The sequence below is a fragment of the Ambystoma mexicanum genome, chromosome 4q, assembly GCF_040938575.1.
Source record: "Ambystoma mexicanum isolate Mex_15411 chromosome 4q, UKY_AmexF1_1, whole genome shotgun sequence".
Taxonomy (NCBI): domain Eukaryota; kingdom Metazoa; phylum Chordata; class Amphibia; order Caudata; family Ambystomatidae; genus Ambystoma; species Ambystoma mexicanum.
The window spans coordinates 494,472,181-494,492,770 of record NC_090928.1 but is presented as its reverse complement, the minus strand read 5'-3'; the positions used below and the strand labels follow the sequence as shown (position 1 = coordinate 494,492,770).

Genomic DNA, 20,590 nt, shown 5'->3' with positions numbered 1-20,590 from the left:
CTTTCGGTGTGCGCTCCCCACCCTTCCAGGGAGGCATCCGTGGTCACTGTCTCCTGGTGGCCGGGGGTCTGGAAGTCCATGCCCGCCGTCAGATGCGCGCGGGTGCCCCACCACCGGATCGCTCGTCGGAAACTCTCGTCGAGCGTGATCCTCTCCTCGAAGCTGCCCGTCGTCTGGATCCAGTGCGCGTCCAGGAACTCCTGCAACGGGCGCATCCGGAGCCTGCAAAGGCGGATGAGATAAATGCAAGAAGACATCATTCCGAGGAGGGACTTGATGGACCTCACCCTGGCCGCGTCCGCAACCAGCATCCGCTGCACCTTGCCCAAGATGGCCCTCGTCCTTTCCTCCGACAGAGAGGCCAGCAGCGACACTGTGTCGAGCTTCGCTCCCAGAAACAGTGCGTCTTGCGCGGGCACCAGGTGGGACTTGGCGTAGTTTATGGAGAATCCCAGGTCCGTGAGTAGTTGGATGTCCTTGCCGTGTGCTCCACGGCGAGCTCCTTCGTCTTTGCTTGGATGAGCCAGTCGTCCAGATAGGGGTAGACGTGGATCCCCTCTCGGCGCAGCTGCGCCGCCACCGGTGCGAGGCACTTGGTGAACACCCTGGGTGCCGACCTCAATCCGAAGGGAAGGGCTCTGAACTGGTAGTGACGCCCATGGACCACGAACCTGAGAAACTTTTGGTGTCCCTTTAGGATGGGAATATGCAAGTAAGCATCCTCCAAATCCAACGACGATAGGAAATCGCCCTCCTCCAGCTGACCCAGGACGTGTTGGAGGGTGACCATCCGGAACTTCTGTGCCTTGATGAATTTGTTCAGTCGTCGTAGGTCCAGGATGGGACGCCATCCTCCCGTCTTCTTTTTCTTCACGAGGAAGTATCTTGAGTAAACTCCGGAGCCCCGAAGCCTCTTTGGGACGAGCTCGATGGCGCCCTTCTTGAGCATCGCCTTTATCTCCAAGAGAAGTTGAGGGACGTGATGTTCTTTCCTGGCCACAGGGGGGACGCGCGGGCACCTCTTTAGAAACTCGAGCGCGTGACCCTGAGCTAGGGCGTCCAGCACCCAACGGTCGGTGGAGATGGACTCCCACACGCTGACGAAGCTCGCCAGCCGGCCTCCCACTGGGGTGCTTCGGGGATCCCAACACTTGAACGTGCGGTAAAAATCTGAAGATGGCTGCCAGAGGCGGGGCTTAGGTAGAGGGCAGTCATTGGCTGTGGTCAGTATGACGCAGAGATCAGTGATTGGTTACTACTACGAAAGACAGATCAGAAACGAAACTGATACCGATTTTTTCTTTACCGAGGATTCCCAGCCTGACGACGGGGAATATTCATGAGCATGTGAATCCATGCCAGACCCCATGCTGGAGAAGTGTTTTCCCTGTCCTTTTGTGGCTCCGGAGGTTTTCGACGCCTGGCGTCGAGGATCGGGGGTAGAGTCCCTGTCCTTCGAACGTGGGGCTGCGCTGATCTTGTCTCCGGGCTCCGACTCCTGGAGAGCGGCCTGGGGGTGAAAGTCGTCTTCGTCCTCAGACGATCGAACGTCTGTTAGCCTAGGGAGCGAGGCACTCTTGGCAAGAGTGGATGATTGCCTGGAGTCATGCGGCGATCTCGATCGAATACGCCCAGAGGACACCGATTCGGACCGTTCTGTTTGTGCCTCTTTCAGAGAACTCGACGTCGTCGAGTCTCGGTTGGACTTCGTGTGTTTTGTGTGAGTGGTGTGTGAAGCGCTTGTGTCGCCGGGGGTCTTCCCCATAGCCGCCCTGTCGAATGACCTTCCGAGGTCAGGGACCTGCGCTCGGCTGTCTTTTGACGCCGTAATGCCCTCGCCGTCCGAAAGCACGGCGTAGCTGCCATCGCTGAAGGCGCCCTCCGCTGCCATGGCCGCCTGCCTGGCGTGGTGGGCCCAACGCTTCGTCGGACGGTCCTCAAGTGTCTTAGGTTTAAACCTACTACACGCTCTGCAGTTCGCTTCGGGGTGGTCCCTCTGCAAGCAGAGATTGCACGTGGTGTGCCTGTCGACCCAAGGGTATTTGCGATTGCACTTGGGGCAGAATTGAAAAGGGGTATCCTCCATACGCACCTTGAGGCAGCGGGCTGGTAAGTGTAGGAAATGTATAAGGTGTACCTATATACCAAGAGTGTAGAGTATGTCCAACCCCCCACTCTCCCTACTTGCAGGACCGAGGCCAGAGGCCTTCCAAGGCCCGGGCCGAGGCCAGAGGCCTTCCAAGGCCCGGGCCGAGGCCAGAGGCCTTCCGAGGCCCAAATCTGTCGTGCAGCAGCCGACGGTCGATTTCTTCTCCAAGCCGGCGTCGAGTGTCGAAGTTCGACGTTGGGATGGGGAAAGGATGTAAATTAATCAATATTTTAGCAAAAGTATGGCTAAGGCCATGGGACTCCGCAAAATGCTTCCGACCAGTATGGCGGAAAAAAACAATCTGAGGATCCTAGACGCGTGAGGGATCTTGGGTACAGTGGACGTCACACTAGGGATAGTATTACTGGCACGCCCTGTGTCGCCGCCCATTTTCGAGTTTCGAAAAACAAAATGTAATACTCCGCAGCTTCCACTAGATGTCGGCCTATGCACAGCATGTGATCTAAGCAGATTCCACAAGCCTCAGAAAATATGATATCCTCCTTCTCAAACTGTGTTATAATAAGATGTAAAGATTATTTATTGTAAATGTAAATATTGTACCGTTCTTTTAAACTTTGTTTTGTAAAGGTTCTACATTTTTGTACTTGAACCATAAACAAATAAAAAAAAATAATAGGCTCGAAGGGGGTCCCCATGAGCCTCGTCAGCACCATTTTAAGTTCCCACACCGGGGCAGGAGCCTTCACCAGCGGAAAAGATCAAATAAGTCCTTTGAGGAACTCCTTGAAGAGTCGAGGAGACCAAAGTGAAGACCTGGAGACTTGGTGTAGCAGGTGATAGCCGCCAGATACACCTTGATAGAGGCGTGTGCCAGTCCAGCCTTGGTCAAGGATAGCAGCAGTATGGAAGACTTTGCAGAGCTGTGAACCTCAGTGGGGTGATCTTCTGCGACCGGCACCACGCAGCAAACCGCTTCTACTTGTGACTGTAGCACTTCAAAGATGACGATGCCCTGGCCTCAGCGAGGACCTCCCTGCAGTCTGCAGGCAACTCATATCCACCAAACTCTAGGGCTGCAGGAGCCAGGCCTTCAGGCTCAGCGATCCTGGGTCGTGATGCAGGATTGCACCTCGTTCTCTGGTGAGAAGACCTGGAACCACTGGCGGCTTGACCGGAGGCGACGCTGACAGACTGAGAAGGTCCTGATACCAAATCTGATTCGGCAACGCCAGGGTGATGAGTATCATCTTGCACGAACACCATATGAGTGTGTTGATGACTCGTAGCAGGAAAGGGAACGGGGGAATGCATACAGGAACAGTCCCTTCCCACGGGAAGGAGAATGCGTCCCCCAGGCTCCTCGGCTGGTGGAACCTGCTGGCAAACTTCTGGCACTTGGGAGTTTGCAGCCGTCAAACTGATCTAGCTGCCGCCTGCCCCACTCGGCGAACAGTCGGTCCACCTGATCCGGACAAACCTCCCTCTCGCGGCAGGATTGCAGTTCCCTGCTGAGTGAGTCTGCGATGGTGTTCTTGACTCCCATCAGGTGAAGAGGGACAAGGAGCATGCCCTGTCTGACGGCCCATTGCCACAAGTACTGTGCTTCCTTGGAGAGCACCAGGAATCTAGAGAGCTCCGGGGATTGAGTGCCCCCCTGCTTCCAGATGTAGAACATGGTGGTGGTGTTGTCCATTAAGATCCTCAACCCCTTGCCTTTCAGAGATGGGAAGAACGACTTGAGGGCCCAGAACACTGCCAGTAACTCCAGGATGTTGATATGAAGATCCTTCTCCTCGGCAAACCACAGGCCTCTGGCGTGTAGACGTCTGGTGTGCGCTCCCCCTCCCTCTAGGGTTGCTTCGATCCTCCGGCGGCTTCCCGCTTTGCTCTGGGAGGTGTCTGCCAGTGCGGGATTCTCACACTGCTTGTTGACGACGAGCACATCAGGGACGAAGTTTCTCGGATAAGGACTTTCTCTCTCTCTCTCTTTTTGTTCATGCCCATGTGTGTTCGCTCAATACTTTACCGTTAACATTTTTGGAAATGTCTTTCTTTTCCGACCACTCTGCGGCATCTTGTTTGCTCCTTCTGCTGCCACTACTTCAACTACTACTGCTATGACGATCACTCTCTCTGTACCGGCTCTTGCCTTTTGTATGGATCCATGTTAGTATTGGTGGAGCACTAGACTGCACCTCCCAGTTCTTTTACCTTCTTTCCTCATCAGTTTTGGGCTTCTTCGTCACAGTACTTTCAGATTGGGAATATTTATTGGTCATGTAGCAATACATTTTCCCAGGTGGTGTGGTAGTGATAGAGAGCGGTGCAGGCACTAGAGGGTTGTTATAACCTCCTTTTTTCATCAGCTGGTATTCCCTGTTTTTGGATGTCACATCTCCTAGGTGACTGCTTCCTGTAGTGTTTAGGTCCTGTGCTTCGTCACATAAATTAAGGTCCCAATTTGGGACAACAAAAGGAACAGGTAAAAACGTACCTACAAGACCTTTCAGGAATTGGGCCATAACTGGGATTTTATGTAAGACCCTTATCCAGAGACCTTTTGAAAAAGTCACAAAGTATCCTTTGACTGTTGCAACCTGAAGGCCTGACAAGGCCAATGACAGAAGGAATTCCATCACTGCAGTGGTGGGGCAAAAGATGGAGCCAATCTTGCTTTCTCTGCACCACGCCTTGAACCTTCTTCAATTGCACGCATACAGCTATCTTGTCGATGGCCTGTGTGCAGCCAGCAGCACCTCAAGTACCTAATCTGCGAGGTCCCAATCATCATATCTTATCCCCTCAAGAGCCACTCATGTAGATTGAGTGACTCTGGGTTCAGGTGCAGTACCCAACCTTCTGACAGATAGGAGAACCGTCCGCTGAGGTAACCGGCGAGGTGGGCAGTTGGCGAAATCCAGGAGGCCCGAGTACTATGTTCTCCTCACCCAGTCCGGGGCGATCAAGATCAGGGTTGCTTGAAACCTCCTCAACCTCATGAGAACCCACAGAATGACTCGGAGGGAAGGCATAGTGGAGTTCCAAGACCCACTCCACCAGGAATGCATGCCCCATTGCGCCTCTCGCCAGGAATTCCCTCACGCAAAACTGCCTGCACTTCTGGTTGGACTCCATGGCAACCAGATCCACTGTCGGGGTACCCCATTGAGTGAAAACCTCTAGGTCCTCCTGGCACATTTCCCACTCATGTGCAACCATGCTCTGCCTGCTCAGAGTGTCCACCAATCCATTATCCATCCCTGCCAGATGTACTTCCGAGACCGAGATCTGATTCTCCAAAAGCCAGAACCACAGCTGCATTCTCTCTGAAAAGGGGGAGAGTACACATCTCCCTGCTTGTTAAGGTGGTGCATGGCCACTGCATTGTCCCATAATCAGGACGAGCTTCCCTTTGAGAGGGGGCACAAATTATTTCAGGGTCAACCCAATCGCCTGCAGCTACGGCCTATTAATGTGCCACTGGGCTTTCTTCGAAGTCCAAAGGCCGCTCACCTCAAATCCTCGCAGTGAGCACCCCAACACTTCAGATATGCATTCTTGACCACCCTGGTCTGGGGCCACAGAGGCCAGAAATATTCCCCCACCATCATGTGGCACCAAGAGAACTGAGGCACCACACACAGATGCTGTGTGGGTCCGTAATGGACATCTTGGGACTGAAGTCCTTGCAGCACTTAAAACCCAGCACTTTGGGAGTAGACTTCATGTTGAAATCGTTTCAAACAGACTAAATTCGTCGGCTGAAAATTCTCGTGAGAGAGTTGTTCCGTGCTGAGCGTGCAGAAAAAAGGAAATGAGGTACAGGGGCATAGTGATGCAGTAGATGTAGGACCACCAACATCACATCCGGAGTCGATGACCGATGCATTGAGTCAAGAAGGACACTGGAATGGATATCTATCTGATAAGGAATCTGTAGGAGAAAAGCAATCCATTGAAAAAACTACTCTCAGCAAGTTGTCTCTCACGACCCACCACGGAAGATCCAGAGCCATCTGGTCCGAGACCTGTTGAAGGTCAGACATGTGGCCCTGAAATTGCTACCAATGACAACGGAGGAGCAACTGAAGCTATCTCATGCATAGCCTCGCCTCCGGGAACCCTACGATGCAGGAGGCCATGAGGACCAGGAGCAGAAAGACCAAGTATGGGACTTGTTCCTGGGATTGGAGTACATTGACTATCCGAGTGATGTTCACAACTCGGGCCTCAGGTGGGAATGCCGTGCTCAGTTGAGTGTCCAAGACTGGGGTGGGGAAACATGAGACTTTTTAAAGTTCAGGGAAAGGCTCAAGCGGTGCAACAAACTGCATGTGTGGAGCAGGTGCCCCAACATTAGGTCGGGTCGTGAGCTCGCCGAGCCAGTTGTCATGAATGCCTTCCCTCCTGAGGCAGGCTGCCATCACTGCTAGAAAACCCTGGGAGCCGAAGAAAGATAGAACTGCATGACTTTGAACTGGTGGTGATGTTGGCCACCACGAACCTCAGGTACTTCCTTTGCTTCTGATGGATAGGAACATGGAAGTAGACATCCTGAAGATCCAGGGATACCAACCATTCCTGCAGATTGAGGGCTTGTAGGTTATGGCGAAGAGTAACCATCTTAAATTTGTCCTTGCATAGTAACAAATTCTGCAGCCACAGATCCAGTATCTGACACAAACACTGTCCTCCTTCAGCATCAGAAAATAGGTTGAGTACCAGCCATTGCCTCAGAGTGCCGTACCAGTTCTATCACGCTCCTTCCCGGAGGCAAGGAGTTGGTGTGGTGGCCATTGGCTGGAGGAAGCTGCAAGAAAGAGGCAGTAGCTCTGTTGAATGACCTGCATGGCTGAAAAATCGGACGTGGTCTTGGACCCTTCCGCACTGTACAGGGAAAACCTCCACCCACAGGGGACTCGTGGCAGAAGACCTCACAGAGGTTTTGCCTTTTGTGGTGCAGAGGGTACAGTGGCCACAGTCGCTCCTCCTCTGGAGGCACCTCTACCCTTTGGGAAGTGTCTTCCTTGCAGTCTTAACAGGGGTGCCTGGCCTCAACCACGCAGGACATAGGCGGTTGAGGGATGAAATCACCCGACCCCTTGCTGAAGGTGCAGAGGGTTGTTGTACAGCTAGACCCAAGGACTTCGCTGTGACCTTTCATGACAAAGTTTTGGAGGACATCATCAGCTTAAGTCCCAAACAGGATCTCTCCATCAAAGGGCATGTCCGGGAGTTTAGCCTGGATATCATGCGTGAAGTCAGATGTGCCCATCCAAGAGATGCCTGACCACTGTGCTCATGGCAATGGATCTGCTGACACAATCAGCTGTGCTTAGTCCCGACTGCAGCATCTGATGAGAGGCTTCCCACCATCTGTGACCATAGACAGGAAGCCCTCCCGCATCTCTCCCTCAGGGATGTGTTCAGCCGCATTGGCCACTGCCGACCACAGACTTCGCCAAGGTACAAGAAGTGTTAATCGCACAATGAGCAAAACTGCCTGATGCACAAACCTTCCCGCAGGCATCCAGCCTTTTAGTCTGTCAGGCGGAGGAGAAGGAAAGGTGGATGACTTCAAGTTTGCAGTCACGGCCTGTACCACTAAAGCTCTCAGGAGAGGGATGAGTGGACAAGAATTCTGGATCTGAAGGGGCAGTACGATGCTTTTTAGCCAGGTCCCTGTCCACGGCAGGTGAAGAGGTGGCTTCTCCCACACCTCTAGTATGGGGGCCTCCATTGCCACATTGAAGGGTAGCATTGTTTCCCTCTTGGGGCCTTCATCCTGGATGTCTGTCAATTTAAATTGAATCTTGGGCCTGGATGGAGCAGAAAGCCCCTGGGTCTGAGCCACCTTAGCCATCAGCCTCTAAAACGACATCTGAGGCCTACCAGTGGCACGGGCTGGACGAATGTCCATCGCAGAGGGCATCTAGACTATTCGCCTCCTGAAGATACGAGGCCAGTCCCTGGATGTCCTCTACCTCATTGAACTCCTCTGAGAAGTCTCTCTCATCTCTGGAGACCAAAGGTTCCAACCCAAAGAGCACCTGGTCGCCCTCTTCGTCTTCGATATTAAACATCTTGGACAGGTAGGTTGAGGAGAATATTCCAGTGGGGCCCCCGGCGATAACACTGAAGACGAAGTCAGAACCGACACAGATATCTCGACACCCGAAGGCAGAGTTTGGCAGCGTTGGAAAACTTCGTCCCTCTGAGGGTCCAGGCTCCAGCCTGTAGGCGTGCTGGAGAGATCCCAAACCGGTACCGTGCCGGTCCCAGAAGATGCATTTGGGTTCTGTCAGCACCAAGGGCAAAGCCACTAGTGCCTTGGGGAAGAAATATAGCATCTTAGGCAAAACTTCACATTCCTCAGTGGGAGAGTATTGGGTCAGAAAGGGTATGTGGGCTGCCTTCCCTGGAGCAGTGGCTCCTCTTCTTTGAAGAGGACGAATAATGCAGGTTAGAGTATATGCTCGGAGAGCGGCATCGCTTGCAATGCTGCTTCTTAGCACTTTCCTTGCTTGGAGGCCAACCCTCCTCGGATCGACATTCTGCAACCTCGAATGACCTTGGCCCTTTTCCTTGTGGACGTAGGTGAAAATCTTTGCCTCCCGTTCCCAGAGGGCCTTCGGGTGCATGGACTGGCACGACCTGCAATCCTGGGTGTCATGTTCTTCACCTAAGCAGTAGAGGCGTACCAGATACCAGCATCTGTCAACCACAATCTGTGCACGGCTTAAAGCCCTTTTGCTGGGTTAGGCATGCCATAGAAGAAATTAAAAAAAAGCTTGATAAGTGTGTTCCCGAAGCAAACAGAGTGAACAGAAAAAAGGAACTGAGGTCACAGGGCGCGGCACTTCAATATATACTGGCCCGACATGTCCGATATGGAGCACAAGCAGGCATCGAACAGAGCTGACGCAGGGCTGCACTGTGGATAGGATTATCGTAGATGAACCTGTGAGAGGAAGGAATTCATTAGAAAGTTACCTTCAGCGCCTTTTTTTTTTGAGGAGTCCTCACAACGTAGAACTTTCTTCAAGGAAGAAGAATGTCCGGAGGACCCACCGGGTGAGTGTGGCCTTGTGATGCTTTCTTTCAGTTCTTGTGGACCAGGGAACATTATTCGATTCAGTGTTCCATAACCGGTGACCTTGAAACAAGAAAGTCTAATGTATTTTTCCTTGTGACAAAGTTGGAATTTCCCCACTCTCTCACGAACGGTGCATCAACTGACACGACCCGCATTCCTGCATGTTTTGTCCCCTCTCCCCACAAACAGTATGAACAAATCCGGTTGCGGTCGGAAACAGACATTTGCTGTATGCTGGCGATGCCAGGCTTAAACCCAGAGGTACTGGTCAGAATCAGCATGGCACAAAACATCAAAACACCCATGTTCCTGACATGAGGAGTGTGCATGGAAAAAAGGACCTACGGTCACAGGGCTTGGTGCCTCAATATATCCTGGACCCAATGTTATATACTCAGCGGGCGATAGAGGCGTTAAGTAGAGCTGACGCAGAGTTGTGCTGTGCCCCCTCGAGGAGAGAGGTTTCTGAAGAGCAGCTGCACTGGGAGCTAGAGACCATAGATAACTCTGTGCCAGGAAGGAATCCATTTGAAATATGTGCTCATTCCTTGTTATGATTGTTCTGATACACTAGGTGTGGGATAGGAAAAGAACACTGCCCTTCCCAATTTGTAGGTACAATTTCTTCACTTCGAGAATGTAATTTACCTGTGTCTAGGAATCCTTCCCCCTCCCTTCCTTTAGAATTGGAAGATGTAGGCTATTCTGCCACTATGTAGTTATCCCAATATGTAGGAGATTCTGCCACTAAGTAGTTATCCTGATACCGGCTTTAGGGGCAGAATGGTCTTATCCAAGGTCCTTTAATGGACATGGAGCTACAATGCACCCTAGGCGAAATGTTCCAAGAACAGCTGGTGCTGAGGGATATCTATCCAGAACTGGAATCTGTGTGAGGATGCAACCCCTTGAAATTATGTATTCTTCAGTATATCTCTGTACTTCACTGCCAGCCCATTACCTCCTAGGAGTTATCCCCGACTTATGTGCTAGATTAGTCTTTGAGAGAGTTTTGGTTTAACTTGGTGGAGACTCTGTTTTCCCCTTAAGATCGATCTCTTTCTAACCCTCCCAAGTGGACTGGGGAAAAAAACCTCCTTAATACCTCTAGATGCAGAAATAATCTATTTGGCAAAGAGAGCTTTACTTTCATTCTGTCAGGTACTGTGGGCCATCGCGGAGTTCAACAGTTTCCTCCAGGTGCTCAATGGTAGCCCATAAAATGGATAGTTGTTCTTCCACAGGCAAGTTTAGGATTGTGATTTGGATTAGGACAACTATTCAAAAGACTGTCTTGCTGTGTTTGGATGAGCCCCAGTATGGTGTCTAGGAGTAGCGTTTCCCCCTTTTCCTAAACTAGATTTCCTATTAGGAGGCTGGTTTCCTCCCAATCCAAGATATAAGGGAGGGTTCAGAATGTTCACTGGTCTGGAGGGTTCTGGAAGTATAAAACGTTAGCACCTGGTCCAAAACAGATCCATCTGTAGTCTTGTGAGCAGGTGTCTTGGACGCAGGCTCTGTATTTCTGGGCCTTATAATATGTGGCCTATCAGAAAAAAGACCTGCAATCAGAAGACTTTGTGGTACATGATTCAAAACATGGTGGTGGGGTGCAGAAGAAACAGAATAGGCTGCTTGCCATTTGATTAGCTTCAAAGAGGAAGTGTGCACCTAATGAGTTTGACCGGGCTCTGTAGACGGATGTGACAAATCGAGGGAATTCGTCGCTTCTCCCCAAGGGGGAGCCTCCCTGTTTGAGGCAAGGGAGGTGAGCCTGCTTTTCAACACCCTCACTAGGGCTCTGTGCAAGTGGGACCTTACTGGGAGAGACTCCCCATTAGGGGACAAGGACTGCCGTTCCGGTGAGGAACTCCCTAAGCCATTTCCCATAGTGGCCTATATGGGACTGTCAGATATGAAGAACACTATAGAAGCCAGGGACTTGGCAGAAGACAAAACTGAAATATACATTTGCGAACACGAAAGAGGATCCGTCTCACTAATGATAGACCTCCATATAACTGACAAGTAGACTGAAGAGGGACCATCATAGGCAGAGGAGAGGCAAAGTCAGGAGAGAGAGAGCAGAGCATAAGCAGGGGAAGCCCCCTTTGGAGTCGAGGAGAGCCGTGGAGAATGTGCCTTTTTCAGAAGTGACCTGAACGTGAGAAAGAAATGCTGGAGGCACAGCGTTTACACTCCGTGAGAAGCAGAGGAGACGGTTAGCCCAAATCCTGGCAGTGGCATGACCACGACCCTTTTGTGGTAGGCAGAGCGCCCATTCAACAATGCTGAAATCACAACGTTGAGGAAACAGCGAAAGATATGCTTACCTGCAGCAATACCTGATCCCAGGGAGAGAGAGGACTGAGAGCGGGATGCCGGTGGAGTCGAGAAGATGGATAAGCGGAGCAAACAAAGAGAACCCAAGCCAGCACAGGCATCAGTGACATTCACCCACATAATCAAAGGCAACATGGAGAACGGAAGAACAGGGAGGCTGTCAGCGAATCGTTATGAAGCAGAAGAAACCTCTCCCAGTAAAATTGACGAGACATTGAGTTTAAAGTCGATAAAGTGGAACTGTATAAATGTGGAAAGAGATCTCTACCACCGGGGTACACATACCCGCGAGGGGGCCAATAGCCCATAAGTCAAGAAGCAAAGAGTGGAGATTATCAGAGAGAGAATTCTATGAATGGGAAGAAAAGCCAACTGAACAATTTAAGGGAAAAGATACTCTGAATAAACCACCCGAGGAGAGGGGGAACCCTAAGACCCAAGAAGGCATTTCACAGGTAAGAAGATACAACAACCTGAATCAGAGACGAATAAAGAGACCAAAAAGGGAGTATTGTAGAACTATCCCAAAAGGGAGAGGAAAGACCCAAAGACATTGTGAAAGAGTGGCAAGAACAGATACAGGAAGTGACAAGAGACTATTTAAAAATAGCCTGCTAAAAAGGAATTGTGAAGAGAAGAAGACACATTGCCATAATACAGTCAGAAGGGGGCATTCTCCTAATCTTATTTAAGTTGGTTAGAAAAGTTGTAGGGTCAGTTAGAACTAGGTTTTGGACAGCAGACAGATTAATTTGAGACTTTCTGACCACTGACGAGTACCTTAGTTATTTACATAGGCTGGGAACACCCACATAGCAATAGGGAGAGATAGGCCTTATACCTATTTAATGAATAACCAGAGAAATGTCCTTGCAGTGTCTGTGTCCTGCTATTGACCCGCCACACGACTCAACACCAAAGAGAAGATAACCTGCACCTTCAGAGACGAGCTGTATAAATTGACTGTGCACGAGAGGTGGTTGGGACTTGTTGCACATGCGTTTCAGAGTGAACCCTCAGAAAACATGTGCGCATGTATATATGGAGAAAAGCTTCAGGTTAAACTCTTTCTAGCAACACAGTAAGATCCAGAGCCAATGCAGGAACGCTACATCCTCCTTCAGGGATTAGTGCCTTCTACTCATTCACAGGAGCAACGCATTAAGACACCAGAAATGAATACACATATACTACTAGTGTGCACTTTTTCGGCATACAATTAAGAACAAAACAAGCTAAGTTCTTTTATGATCGCCCTTAGAGAGACTGAAAATTTCATCAGGGCTAGGCCGTGCTTTTGTACTCTGGAACTAGTGGTCGTATTTCTTAGGGTCCGAATGCGGAATTGACTGAGCCAGTCCCCATTGGCATTGGTGTACGACAGGGATGCTGGCTCCTTTCCTATTTCTGCTATTCATAATGATATAGCCTTTGAATTGCAGGAAGTAGCTAATGACGCACCACGCTTGGATACCCATACATAGAGCTTACTTCTTTCTGCAGATGATGCTATTCTCCCATCTAAAACACCATTAGGGCTTCAACATTAGCTTGATATTTTGGGGAAACTATGTGCCGCAAAGGGCCTTCGCATCAACCAGTCAATGGTAGGTGCCCTCCCGTGGGCTTCACACATGTATAATGACTACATTTTATTTGAACAAGCAATTATTGGAGAGGGTGGACTCTTAATTACTTGGGCTTGGTTTTTTCCAATACATTAAAATGGTCATCGCAGGTGACGAGGAGCACTGTGGCAGGTGCTCGACAATGTGAACTTGTTAATAGTATGGTCCCCCGTTTGAAGGGGGAGGTAATTTTGATACCCTTAAAGGAATATTCAATCCAAGTGGTCCCGGCAATCACATAGGGAGCAGAGCTATGGGTTTGGGCAGATGGTGGGCCCATTCAAGTGATAGAAAATAAATGATTTAAAAAGCTACTGGGTCTACGTGTTAATGCCCCCTCTATACCTGTTGTCTGAACTGGGTCGAGTTCAGATTGAATATTGCATCATGCTCATGCCTGTACTTTACTGTTTACAGATCTGGAACTCAGAGGCCCTTGCTCTGTATAGGGAAGGACTGGAAGAGCCGCTTTCCACGCTGGGAGGTAAATCGTTGCCCTGGTTTGCGCATGTGTTTAGCAGACCTATGGTCAAATCTCACTAAATTGGGTTTGGGATACAAGAGCTGAGTCAAGACCTCCTTTAAATACTGGGCATGGGAGAGGATGATTGATTCTTGCCTCATGAACAAGCGGGCGGTCCAGTACCTCTCGATTAAAAAGACCTTGGCCTTTGAGCACTTTCTGGACTTACACTTGAATATGAAAGCAAAGAGAACATTCTCAAAAGTTTGCCTAGGTATTTTGCCACTTGCATGCAATACTTGCAAGTGGGGTGAGAACTTGTCTTCCATGTGTCTGTACTTATTTTCTCCTGTTGAGGACGGAAATAACTTTTTTTTGTTATTGCACCGCACGGGCGAGATGTTGGCTAAAACCAATTTGGTCATGATTAGGTGCAAGAGCCTCTTCTGCAGCGCTTGATTCTTTGAACTGCTGCACTTCCTTAATAGAAATCAAAGAAATTGTCGCCTTTTTTAACTACACCCATAGAAAGCTGTTTATTTGTTTTAATATTGTCCAGCTATGAATGACTGTTTTATCACATCTGTATTATTGTGGAATTTTGTACATATGTTCTTTTATGTAACTTTCCTTGCAGGAGTGCCCGCCCCAAAAGAAAGGGGAACGTTTGATTGTCCTTTAAATCAATGGAGAGATAAGTGTCTGGATATACTGGTTGGACTGGGCCTGTCAGTCAAAACTGTGTGGAAACCCTCTGTTGGTCAAGAGGGCCCTGTGGGCGACAGACTGCCAGGAAACGGAAGAACAGAGATATAAACGAAGATCGACACCCTGTCAAATACACTAAGTGGCCAGTTAAATATCACCCCCCGCCCCAACCCCCAATACCCGAGAGAAATGACTAAAGCTAGTCACAGAGATATGTTTTTAAGATTTCGGCTATGTGTTCTACATACCAAGGTGACTCTGCATGGATACAGGATCTCAAAGGACGACAGATTCTGCCTATGTGGGGCCCACCCGGAATCGCTCAAACACTGGATTCTCTTCTACCCAGAACTAAGAATGCAGAGAACCATTCTTTTATACGAGCGTATGGAAAGACCTACGGTGAAGATTGAAGATGCAGATGCCTGGTGGGAGTGCCTATATGGAGGGTCCAACGAGAGCGGTAGTACTTTTTTTGGAACTGGTATACTCTGTGAAATGCCTGACACTTTACAAAGAAATGGGTGACTAGGAGCCATTATGTGGACTTAACCTTGACCGTGCAGAACTTTAAGGGAAACAAAGTGCTGGGCACCTATATTTAATATGATTGACGTACGTGTTGGAAATCTCTGTTCTGTGGACCTTTGGTTTTTCACTCTTTTCCCCAGCTTCTAGGTGGTCTTGTGTTTATGTCCCATTCCCTTTTCTTCCCCTGTACTCTTCTTTCTGGTTAGGAATTCCTGAGCAAAAGTTTGTAATAAACTATACACTAATAAAACATTTAAAAAAGAAATGTATGGTGCGATTTCACCAAAAAAGATTTTACAACCAAGCTACGTTTTTTTTATTCAGGGTTGTTTGTGTAATGATACATTGTGCATACATCAAGTGACTGAAGGCACGGTGAATAAGACATTTCTATTACACTGGATGCTGCTTTATAAGCCTTGCGACATCTGCTTCTGCGGGCAGAAAAGGCATTTTAAAACCACATTAATGTGTGACAAAACTAAAACGAACTGCAGTGGGTATGAGCTCTACCTGATTTCTGTTATTGTAGCTGTGTAAACTGCTCCAAACTCCAATTGATGATCTTGCTGTAGGAGAAAGAAAACAAAACATTGAATAAGGCAGTTTGTCATATTTTCCTTTATTGAACCAAAGAAAATGTAAGGAAATACCCAAAGAAAATCTTCAAACGTACATCATCTTTGCAGGCTTCACTGATGAACTCTTGAGCTTCATGCATAGCTATAGGTGTTGGAGCAAATACAGAAAAAGTCTCTTCATCCAATTGACTCACAGTCACCCCTTAAAGAGAGAGAGAGAAGTAATTTGGCTGTAAATAATTATGCCTGCAACTATATACACTTTGGGATGGGTTTTTGGCAGGGAGGCTGACGTTTATAAATGTTTTTATTACACCGCAAAATCGTATATTTAAAAAACTGCAACAAATCAGACTCTTTTTAAAGGAAATATCAGAAACACAAACATTCCCCTCAGTGTTGGCATTCCAATAAATGGAAAAATGACTTACCAACCAGTAATGTTCTTTCTATGGATTCTTATCTTGCAGATTCCTCATCAGATACATATCCTTCCAGGGTCAGCTGGCGGGAAACATTTTCGACAGGGGGGAGCAGTACGACTCGACTCCTCTTGGCTCGACCGTGCCACTCCTCGACCGCAGATGCGACATCGGATATATATATTGCATCAATGCGCCCCCGTACCTCAGTTCCCCACGTTTTTGCCAGCGAGCTCAGCGGCGAGGAAAGAATCCATAGGATTGGGCTTAGTGACAGCCAAAAAATGCATAACAACTTTAGAGGGACAGACAGCATACTGAAAGGAACCGGCTGACAGTCCCCAATGCAAAATGCACCATACGTGCCTAACACCTAGACGTTATCACCTCAAGCTCTCATCCTTTTTGCAGAGAACAACCATAAAACAGCAACAGACCACTTTCATAGCAGGGCAGGATCGGAGGGCGATGAGGAATATCTTAGCTGATAGACTCCCAAAGCAGTACAAAGCGCAGAAGCAGGATGAAAGCCCTTAGACAAGGAAGCTCTGCAACATCGCTCTGCCGAATCGAGCATCACAACCACGTGCAACATCCAAACAGTAATGCTTAGTGAATGTGTGGGCGATGACCACGTCATTGCTCGACATATCTTTTTCACCACACACCCCTTTGCAAGGCAGATGCCACCACCACGCCCCTGGTAGAATGTGCGATGATGCCGGGAGGCAGATCTTTTTCTGTGCTCTGTAACACTGCAATGCAGATAATTATCCAGCAAGAGATTGTCTGTTTGGACACAGCCAGACCCTTCCTAGATAGAGAAAGCCACAAAATTTGTCATCACACCTACATTCTGCTGGCCTAGCCACATAGAAACTGGGCGCCCTCTTAGGGTCCAGCCTGTGAAGCCTTTGCTCATCCTTAAAGGGATGTGGAGGCTTATAGAAAACTGGGAAATCCGAAACCATTTTTTGGCATTAATGTAGGGTGTACCTTGAGAGAAGCCTCCTCCCTGAAAAAAATCACAGGAGGGGCGGCCTGCAAGAGAGCCTGAAGCTCACTCACACGTCTCGCTGAAGTCATTGGCAACAGGAAAGCTGTTTTCAGGGAAAGTAATATGAACACAAATGCATGGGGCTTAAGCGTATTGCCAAGAAAAAGTCCCAGTCCAGAACCAGAAACCAGTAGGTGGGAACCCGTTTTACAAGATGTTTCAGAAATTGAGTCATTAGCAGAACCGTGAAGAAGGATCTGTGATCCGGTGACCTGTTGAAGACAAAGCTTCCAAGTACCCTTGACTGTGCCTATCTGAAGGCCTGCTGAGGCCAGTGACAGAATAATTCCATCACTGCAGTGGTGGGGCAAGGGATAAAGTGATAGGGTATATCCTGCATCCCTACACCAGGCCTCAAACTTTCTCCACCTGCACGTGTACAATGATCTTGTAGTGTGTCTGCGTGCAGTCAGTAACACCTCAAGTGCCTCTTCTCAGAAGGTCCTAATCATCATACCCAATCCTCTCACGCATGTAGGTTGAGGGACTCCAGATGCGGGTGGAGCACCCGACCTTCCGACTAGGAAGGAGGTCTGGCCGCCTGGGCAGATGGTCAAGTCCAGGAGCTCAGAGTATCATGTCCTCCTCACCCAGTCCAAGGCGATAAAGATCATGGTGGCTGAAACCACCTTAACCTCCTGAGAACCCACGGGATGGCAGGTACCAGAGGAAACGCACAGTGGAGGTTGAAGCTACACTGCACCAGGAACACGTCCCCTAGTGCACCCTTCCCTGGGAATTCACCTCAAGCAAAAATGTCTGCACTTCGTGATGGCCCTCGTAGCAAATAGATCCATTGTCGGGGTACTCCACAGGGTGAAGATCTCCTCAAGAACTTCCTGGTACACTTCCCACTGGTGTGAGACCGTGCTCTGCTTGCTCAGAGAGTCCATCAGCCCGTTCTCCACTCCCGCCAGATGGGCCGCCAAAGCAGAGTTCCGGTTCTCCAGCAAACAGAAGCATGGAAGCATAGGAGTAGCGCCTCCCTGCATAGTGGTAGGGGACACCCCCCCACCCCCTGCTTGTTGAGGTAGTGCATGGCCACCGTGTTGTCCGTTAGCACAAGGACGTGTTTCCCTTTGAGAGAAGGTGCAAAGGGCACCAGGGCCAACTGATTGGCAGCAACTCCATGTTGATATGCACTTGCATTCCATTGGCCACCAAAGGCCACCCAACTACAGATCCCTGCAGTGAGCGCCCCAACCCATCAGGGACGCACACCTGTGACTACCTGGGCCTGAGGCCACAGTGGCCGAAAGGGTTCCTCTCCTGCTCTCTGCTGGCCCACCAAGAAAGGTTGTTGGCCACCAACCTAGTTACCTTGGGAATGCCCTTCATGGTGAAGTACTGGGGTCACTGACCCCCTCAGCAGTGTGAGAAACCAGGAGGTGTCTTACCCGCTAGTCTCTGCGGATCTCTCTCAGGTGGCCAGTGCACGGCCATCGCCTTTGGATCCAGACCCTGGGGGTGGACCAGTGCAAGAGGATCAGCTGGATGAGAGGTCCTTGTGGAGTGGGACACCGGATGGTGAGAAGCAGTATCCCCCTCTATCCTGTAACACCTTTACCCCATCCTACCTGATGGGATATTTAGAAACTCAACCCCCGCACCTCCCCCTTTTCCTGCATGAACACTTTTAAACTGACAGTTTGCTCTGGGAGAAAACAGACTCTCCCCAAAGACGTGTACCCGACATATCCCAATATTATGGTCAGGTGAGGTCAGGCCATTTTCGACAATCACTCACACCTGGCTTCCATTACACTTCCCCAAACAGATAAAAAGGCGGAGCATGAGAGCACACTCTGAGCAGGGGGCAAAACACACAAAGGTACAGCAGTTTCTAGTTGGCAGCTTAACGAGGGGAGAAAGATGCGCAGGCATGAGAGGTTTGTGAGAGGGGCAACACCATTGATCTTGTCAGCAGGAAGCTGTCACTTTCAAGAAACCTTCAAGGCAGAAAACGTAAGACAAGGAAACCAGGCTGAAGAATCCTGCATTGAGTGTCGGAGATACCAAGGGTCTGCCCGTGTAACTGACCAAGGCGGGGAGGAGCAGCTGGCGCTGTGGCATCGTCCTTGGCTCCAAGAACAAAGAAGCGACAGAGAAAAATACAGCCGGTGAGTTGGGGAGACCGATGCCAGACCGGTCTGTTGAAGCCAAGGTTGCAAGCAGCAACATTGTAAAAAGAGCACTGGAACGAACATTGTTAAATGCGTGTGACGAAAGACGCGAGTGAAGCTAAATTGCTGGTGAATATTTGAACATTAGAAGGAGAGATACAATACTGTTGACAAGAGTGGTCCGGCACTGTGAATGTGCTCAGTCGAAGGTTTCTGTACAGTTTCCTGACAAAGAAACAAAAGTAGAAGATTGTAAATTGTGTGAAGTGAATCAAAGTGGCCCTGCGACGGTTTAAGCAAAACCCATTGCACATTCGAAATTCTTCGATTCTGGTATTGGTCTGAGCCCGAACGAGGGAGATCAAATTGTGAACATTGTGTAACAAAGGTATCTGAGCCCGGACGGGGGGGACCCGTGGTCCGAGCCCGAAGGAGGGAGACCAGTCTTGAACTTATGAAAGTGAAAACCCTGACAAAGGAAAGGAACTTTTGTGTTTTGTTACATCAGGCCCTCTGCAATAAGAGACTGGGCCTCATTCAGAGTGTTGCATTCTGGGAACAAACTTTCCTGAGTGCCACACTATGAGTCTGCCTGCAAAGGCCATTGCCCCAGGCAGGGTCAGACCCGCCGGCGCAACAGCCCCTGCAGGCAGACATTTCACGGAAGCACCAGCACCGTTGGCAATGGTGCCAGTGCTTCCGTCTCAACCACTCCCATGGAGTCTTATGGGACTCCACAGGAATGGGGAGTTATGGAATCTACCGCCTGACTCACTGTGCCGCCAGGACTTGTAATGTCCTGGTAGCACTGGGAAGTCAGGCGGCGGATTCAGTGTTTCTGGGTCGGCAGCAACCGGCTTGTGGCAGCGGCGGGTTACCGCTGACCTCAGAATGAGGCCCACTGTCATTGCGAGAGAGACTTTGGCGGAAGGTCCTGATGCCTATGTGTTGAACTGTTACCTTGTGGCCAAGATGCCAGATTGTGCGAAGCCCGCACGTGCTGCCTTTCCCCGTGCTGAAAACATGGGGAAGGGAAGCAAACTGCTCAACTATCCTAACACATCATTTCTTGAACATTTTTCTTTTGCGTACATTGTTATCCCACACCATTTTGTATTTAGAAGTAAGGATTGGCAATATGCTTATTTATAGGCCCTTTTACTTTGACACAAATTCACTAAGACGGCATTATTATTTGATGGTCGTAGCTTGCAGCCATCTTTAAATTTAGGTTTTCGATGGGCATTCTACTAACCCACTGAAGTTCAATAAACGCCCCTGAACTGTGATCACTTCTGTCTGTCTCGACTGTTTGATACCATGCCTTCCTTACAGAAGCCAATGAAGAGGTTGCATCCGCAGTCTGGCCTTTAGCACCAGAAAAATGCAGGAAGCCATGAGACCTAAGAGGCAGAGGAAAGGAAGCTGCGGATAGACTGTCATGGTTCTATAAAAACTTGACCATTTGCCTGACACTGGTGACTCTTTCTTAGGGGCAGGGGAAGCCTTCCCCACCAGTGTGTCC

General features: G+C 49.4%; 1 protein-coding gene across 1 annotated transcript in view; it reads right to left on the bottom strand.

Moving 5' to 3' along the window:
• The window catches only part of PNPT1 (polyribonucleotide nucleotidyltransferase 1), a 1,336,943-nt gene that overhangs the window by 125,217 nt on the left and 1,191,136 nt on the right, over window positions 1–20,590 (bottom strand). The window contains exons 24-25 of the mRNA XM_069608057.1: window positions 15,559–15,665; window positions 15,396–15,451 (exon numbers count right to left, since the gene is read on the bottom strand). Coding sequence (XP_069464158.1) covers window positions 15,396–15,451; window positions 15,559–15,665 — 163 coding nt within the window. The remainder of the gene's footprint in view (window positions 1–15,395; window positions 15,452–15,558; window positions 15,666–20,590) is intronic.